Source organism: Ipomoea nil, unplaced genomic scaffold (assembly GCF_001879475.1).
Source record: "Ipomoea nil cultivar Tokyo-kokei standard unplaced genomic scaffold, Asagao_1.1 scaffold3119, whole genome shotgun sequence".
NCBI lineage: Eukaryota > Viridiplantae > Streptophyta > Magnoliopsida > Solanales > Convolvulaceae > Ipomoea > Ipomoea nil.
This window is the reverse complement of record NW_017619547.1, coordinates 44911-52568: the sequence shown is the minus strand read 5'-3', so window position 1 is coordinate 52568 and position 7658 is coordinate 44911. Positions and strand designations below refer to the sequence as shown.

At 33.0% G+C, this 7658-nt stretch overlaps 1 protein-coding gene across 1 annotated transcript in view; it reads right to left on the bottom strand.

Annotated features, from left to right (window-relative positions):
* Positions 1-612: 612 nt before the first annotated feature.
* Positions 613-7658, bottom strand: part of LOC109166894 (F-box/kelch-repeat protein At1g80440-like) — a 22903-nt gene continuing 15857 nt past the window's right edge. The window contains exon 2 of the mRNA XM_019315794.1: positions 613-955. Coding sequence (XP_019171339.1) covers positions 936-955 — 20 coding nt within the window. The 3' untranslated portion in view covers positions 613-935. The remainder of the gene's footprint in view (positions 956-7658) is intronic.

Here is a 7658-nt window from a genome sequence, read left to right as displayed (position 1 = left end):
ATATTCCAATTCTCAAACATTTTGAAACCCAAAATACTAAATATATAGTACATTTTGTGTGGGTGTGAATATATATACAATAAAGTTTTTATTTTTTTAAAGATTATTTTAGTTTCTCTAATTTTTTTCATGCATAGCATGAATAGATTATGAGTTTTAAAAAAAAAAATTAATAAGGAACTAAAACTTTAAAAAGTATATTATTTATTTATTTTTATGAAATACCTCCAATTTAATATCTATATATCAACTTTAATAGTAACAAGTCATCGCATTATATAGTACTTGACTTACTTAACTTTACTTATTTCGCTTTAGTCAATTCAAACAACTATTGGGTAATTTCAACAATTAATTCTCAAGAATTATTTTTGCCACGTGTAATGCATAACTTTCAATGTCACATTTTGTTTTGTACAAATCTCTAATAGAAACTTAAAACAATTGAAATGCATCATATTTTTACTTTTGGATTACAAGGTAGTATATGTTCTATATTTTCTCTATCTATTGCTACGAAATATAACACATCGTGAAACATATATTGAATCTCAATCATCTAAGATGAATATATTAAAAAATAAATAAATAAAACATATATTGAATCTCAATCATCTAAGATGAATATATTAAAAAATAAATAAATAAAAAGTAGTAGAAGAAGAAGAGTGCTTATCAAGCTAATTTAAGGACAAAATAAAATTGTTCCTTTTAGATGTGTATATGACAATAATAACCAAAATGAACATAACCGCGATACTTACGTGGGATTTTTACTTTCGTCCATTTTTTACTCTTCAATTCTAGCACATAAGCACTATGAATTTCACCACCTTTTGTATTTATCACCATCATATTCCCCTGCCACCCTGTCAAATATGTCACGTCGGATGTAGAGTCGGGGACGCGCGTGACGAACACCCATGTGTCGTCCTCTAATGCAACCACGTCACATCTTTTCCTGATTTTGTCCACGTCACATCTTTTCCTGATTTTGTATATTACCCTGTCAATCTCCACATCGTTAGCCTGCAACCATATGTCACGGTCGCTTACGTGCCATTGTCGGGTGACAAAGTCGAGTGTTTCAGTGGTATGACAACTGGCGACGTGGAACTCACCACATTGGAACACGCACGTGCACACGTATCGCCCGATTGACATGTCAACGTCGTCCACGTGTCCCTTGCCACGTCGTACGCCAACGTTGATTTCAGCGCTAAGGTAGTGGTCGAGCTCCGTCCGCCGGCGACCACCACTGTCCCGCCATCCTCCGACGCCGCACATCCGAAGAACAGGCGGTCCTCGCCTGGCATATCGGCGCCGCGCCTCCACGTGGCGGAGAAGAAGTTGTAGATGAAAACTGAATTCAGATACCGCCGTGTCACCGGATCGCACCCCCCTATCACCGCCAGCTCCGCCCCAATACCGACCACGCGACATAACACCGGCATCCTTTCCACCACCTCCGGTATCGGCGGAAAATCATGCCAACGCCTTTTCACCGGGTCGAATAGCGTGAGCCGGAAACCCAGTGTATCCGATCTGCTTAAACCTGACTGACAGATGGCAATGACAGGTCGGGTTAGACCAGAAGCTTTCCGGCGCCGGAGGAACTCCGGCTGCTTAATCACAGCTTTCCATGCTCTACATACAGATGAAGCCTTGGGAAACTGATCAAACGAAATCCGAATAAGACATTCAAAAGCTAAGTCGTTGGGAAGACCGGGAATCAGCTCCATTGCAAGAAAACAGAGAAAAGCAAGTGATCGGAGCAGAATTATATTGCAGATTATTATATTTCAGAGTTTTGGGTTGGGTTCTTGAAGATGAAAGGAAACAATAAATAGCGTCTTTATTAAGCTTTGGGGCCAAAACCAATGTAGCTTTGTTAGGGTTGCCGAATTCTAAGTTGTATGGGATCCAAACTTTTAGAAACTTCTTTACAATTTTGGAATTATTCTATTCAAATTTTTACAAGTCCTAATACTATTTGATTTAAACTTCTAAACAAATTTAAAAAAAGTAAAATAGTATTCAATTTGGACTTTGGTATTCGTGCTAGTTAAGATAAAAACATCTTATGAATTTTTAACAAATTAATATTTTCTCTCTAAATTCATTTTTATTACTTTTTTAAAAAATAAAATTAATAGTATAAAAATATATCATTAAAAATTTTAAATGATATTTTTATTTAAAAAAATAGAAATATTGGTTTTTTTTTTGTTTTTTTTAATTAAGCTATAATTATATTAAATCACTGTCAGTGTAAATTTAGGTTACTTAAAAATATAAAAAAAAATTAATATCAATGTCATTTAAAAGATCTCAATTAGAGTTGGGTAATAATATATTTTTTATATATTAATTTTATTTGTATAAAAAGAAAAAAAGTACATTTAAGTTTTTTTAAAAGAAATTATGAAGTAAAATATTCAATTATTAAGATTACAATTCTAAAATAAATTTCAAAATCTCTAAATCAATCAAGACCGATGAATTAAAATCACCAATTAAATCATTTCTCACCAAGGCACCAACAATGAAATACTACACGTCTTAATAAATAGCTATGATACGGAGTACTATTTTTAGAATATTGTAGAAACCAAGGTTCGAACCTCGGCGGCGGCAGTGTGGGAATTATGTTCAAAGTGGGCAGATTCCTTGTGCGCACCGGCATTTGGCCCTGCCTACTAACCCATTGAGTCACCGTGATTTATGATGGGGTGTGAACCCCGTGGGCTCGGGGCCCAAGAAGAAAAGAGATAAAGCCCAGACAAAGAAGGGAAGCCCAAGAAGAAAATGGAGCAAGCCCAAAAGAGATACGAGCCAAACCGAGGAGTCGGTTGGCCCGGGAGTCGGCTCGACCCGGAGGTCGGCACGGGTAGAGGGTTGGACTAACTAGCCGTTATTCCTAATTATCTACCCTTAAAAGTCCTATTTATCTACCTCATCCATAACCCCCAAATAAAGGCTACCTATTAAGTCTCCCACTTATTACCCCACTAATAACCAAGTTAATACCTATTAACTACCCTACTAAATGGTCCAACGGACACTTTTGGGGATGGGCTAGCTATAAAAGGAGGAGAAGACAAGAAGAAAGGGGGGGGGGGGGATCCACTCACTCATACACACATAGGAGGACTCTCCCAAGCACTCTTCCTACACACTTGAAGACTACTATCACTCTCCCACAACTACTCTCCCAAGAAGGCCTCATTCCACAACATACCAAGAAGGCTCCACCACTCATCCATACAAATGGAAGGACTCTTCCACACCATTCCATCACTCTTCTTATATTATTATTGCTATATTATTAGAAACACAACACTTTGTGTAGAGAATAGCCCTACAAGTATGTACAAAGACACCTACAAAATACATAGTGGAATTAGGCTTGTCACCGCCCAAAAAGGCCCGTGGTTTTCACCTTTCGGTTTCCACGTACAAAAGCATTGAGTTATATTTTTCTACTTATTTTTCTATAAACATCATGTGAAAGGTGAATCCACCGACCAAGGTTGTGTTGGACCTCCTTGGGCCCGAAAACCCAAAAACCAACAATTTACATCCTCCCACAAGCTCTGTCGGGTCGGAGGTGGGGGGCCCTTAGGGCTGGGGATTCAGTCTTTGGGTAAGAATATTGTAGAAACTAAACGAAAAAGTATTCAAAAGTCAATAAAAGTATGTTTGACATATAGATTTTCATAGACTTTAATAAAATTCATAAAATTTTCCTAATAATTTAAACGCTCTCTTAAATTCTTAATTTAAACTCTTTACATGTATAGTATAGGGTAAATCCATCTAAGTTGGTCAATTTGTTAACTAGATTAATTATAAGTTTAACTCTCAACGAGAATGATCTAATTGGCCTTCTTGGTTTGAGCCGATCAATATTGAGCAACCAATTGTAATTTACCTCTATGTGGTCATTTGTCAACTAAGATCATAACGCGGAGTTTACTCATCAATACACACCCTCGTAGGTTTCCCTCGTCACCCCAAACTCCATTAAACTACATAGTATATCTATTGATAAATCTAGAAAACTAAATCTAAAACTAAACTCTTAAATACATAAAAGCGAACCCCTAAACCAAATTTTTTAAAAAAATATCATAAATTTTAAAAGGTGAACTTTGAGTTGAATAATTTTCATACTCAGTGCATGCAACTAATGATATCGTTAGGTGCATTTTATATTATTGTTGGGTGTATTTTGTGTATTTTGAGTCTGTTTGGCAGAGCTTATTTAGGAGCTTATAGCTTATTTTAAACTACTAATAAGCTATAAGCTATGTTTGGTAATGTTAATCAAAATAAACTCGTAGCTTAAAATAAGAGCTTATTTTGGAACATTACTTTAGATAGCGTTTCAAAATAAGCTACTAGCTTCTTAACTTCTTCTTCTTTTTTTTTTTCAATTTTGTCCTTATTATTTTAAAGAAATGACATCATTTACCTCTCAATTAAAACCATTTTCTCTTCTCCTTTATCCGCAAGTTTCACCACAAATATTATTATTATTATTATTATTATTATTATTATTATTATTATTATTATTATTATTATTATTATTATTATTATTATTAGATGAAGGAGATTCGCAATAATATTACTACTTCATTATAGGATGTTAGGTCATGATTATGCTAATAGTTTTATTTCAAAATGTTATTTTTTTTTTGAAGACGAAATGTTAAATTTTAATATGTTTAAATTTTATGAAATATCTTTTTTTGTCTTTTTACATTTATCAGCTTATCAAAAAGCTAATTTTACCAAACACTTCCAAGCACAACAGCTAGCTTAATCGCTTTTCAGTTTTTAGCTCCTAACTTATAGTTTTTCAACTTTCTGCTCCTTTTTAGCTTTCAGCTACCTCTCCAGCTAAATTTGCCAAACATAGCATTTATATTGTTACTAAGGCTCTGTTTGGCAACGCTAAGCTAGGAGCTTATAGCTTATTTTAAGCTACTAATAAGCTATAAGCTCTGTTTGGTAATGTTCCCAAAATAAGCTCCTAGCTTAAAATAAAAGCTTATTTTGGAACGCTACTTTAGGTAGCTTTTGAAAATAAGCTACTAGCTTCCTAACTTTTTTTCATCTTTACCCTTATTATTTTAAAGTAATGACATATTTTAACCTTATGAATTAAAACCCTTTCTCTTCCCCTATCCCAACTTTCACGTCAATCCCTTCATCTTTAGCTTATTATTATTATTATTATTATTATTATTATTATTATTATTATTATTATTTTTAAATTAGCAATATGGTTTCAACCCAATGACAATATTTCTACTTCATTATGGGATGCTAGATCATGATCATGCTAATAGTTTTATTTTAAAAAATGTTTACTTTTTTTTTGGAAGACAAACTGTTAAATTTTAATATGTAAACAAATTAATTTAAATTTTATGAAGATGTCCTTTTTAGTCTTTTTACATTTATCAGTTTACCAAAAAGCTAATTTTACCAAACACTTTCAATCATAACAGCTAGCTTAACAGCTCTTCAATTTTCAGCTCCGAGCTTATAGCTTTTCAGCTTTCAGCTCATTTTCAGCTATCAGCTCCTAGCTTATAGCAATCGTTATATCCTACACCACGGCGCACATAGCACTGTGCGCCGCGCGCCTCCCAAAACGACGTCGTTTTGGAGTCGTGTTGGGAGGCGCGGTAGGAAGTTGCTGAGATTATGTGTATTCGTTCACAACGTTATGTGTATTCGTTCACAACGTTATGTGTATTGGTTCATACAGTTATGTGTATTTTTATACAATTATGTACATTATTTTATACAATTATGTACAACGAATCAGAAAATTTTTGTGTATTATGTTAAGAGTTGATGTGTATTATGTTAAAAGTTATGTTTATTATGTATTATGTTAGATTATGTGTATTATCTTTTAAAAAGTATGTATATTTTGTTATAACATTATGTGTATTCATGTTAACATTATGTGTATTCAAGTATAACATTATGTACATTCTTGAACAGCGGGTTTTTTTTAAAGAAAAGCCTACTGCCATTCACTGGGCGGGAAATTTCAAAAAAAAAAATAATTAAAACGACGTCGTTTTGCATCTGGGCGCATAGTGCAATGTACGCCGTGGTGTAGGATATAAATTGCCAGCTTATAGCTTTTCAGCTAGGTTTGCCAAACAGAGCCTAAGTGTACTCTAAAAGCAAATTATAACTATTAAACTCTAACAAACCGTTTGTTGCAAGGAAAAAATTAGGAACTAAGGAATTGTTATTCGGTAGTAAAAAAAAAATGTAAAATTAAAGTAAAAATTTAAATTTTATTACTTGGTAAGGCCTAATATAAAAGTGAGGACTAATCTCCGCAAAAAGGGAAATTGGCTACTTATATTAACATTATAACAAGAAAAGAAATATATCTTATAATTAATTGCTTTTTTAAATAATGAAATATGTAGGGTATGGAACAAAATGCAAAGGGCATTGGGCAATCTTTGTCGGCGGTATCGACGAAACAAGACAATATATAGTTTGCGGTAATTAAAAATCAGAAATTCCAAATATTTCTGAGTAATCTTCAGTGCTAAGTTTGTCTTTATCTTTATTAAATAATAAAAAAAGAATAAAAGATAAAGAAAAAGGGTCACCTGTCTTGCGTCCAACGTCAAAGAGTCTTTTAAGTTTTAAGTGTGAAATTTAAACAGATTTTACTGGAAATAGCAAATCAACTTTTGTAATGTTTTTTTTTTTTTTTAAATAAAGAGAAATAACTCAAGTTTTGTTTTCTTTTAGCTACTTATATTTTCCATTGCTTAGTATAGTCACGTAATTATAATTTGTAACTTTACCGGTACCAACTGCCCATTAACCTGTTTATTGATCTTTTTAATTTGAACTGGTTATTTATGTACAACTTAGATTGGATTACCTCATTTTACTCCTTTATCGTTATGACCACAAGGTTAATTTTACTTGGAACACACATTCAAATAACAAATCTGTATGAGCAGCTCAGTTGGTCACATGAATGAAGTTTGAAAACAATAATATGAGATCGAATCTCACCGCTATAGTGTGAAAAATCCCTCGAAGTGATGGAGCTCACCTTTGTGACTTTTCTGTAAATTAAAGTGTTTTGTTTAGATACGTAAATAACTTAACATCGAGAAATAAGGCTATAATTTTAAATAGTGTTTAACTTTTATTAAACTTGGCGTGTGAGTAATTAGTCATGTTTGTTTAATGAGTAACTAAAATGTATACGTAGGCTATAAAGCTAGGGGTGTTTGGTTCATCCGCACAAATTGACATTCTTCTAAATGACACTTAAATTTTCTTCTTTTGATTGATGAGTTCTCTACGTTGAGGTGGAAAGGATATATTACAGAGAGGTTGTTGTCTTTGCAACATTTCCTCTCAAAAATATGATAAAGTACTACAAAGCTTGTACCAACCAAAAAGAGTGAGCATATATAGGGATGTTACTTTAAAGCTACCCTGTCACGCCATCGAGTTTATCAGTTTGGACTTATAAGTTATAAGTCTTTTTGTTATTTGATTTAAAAGTTTTTAGCCTAACTCTAATTAAAAACTTGAATTATTTGCCGTGCTCAACTAAATTTTTGATATTTTAAAATAAATGTTTTTAA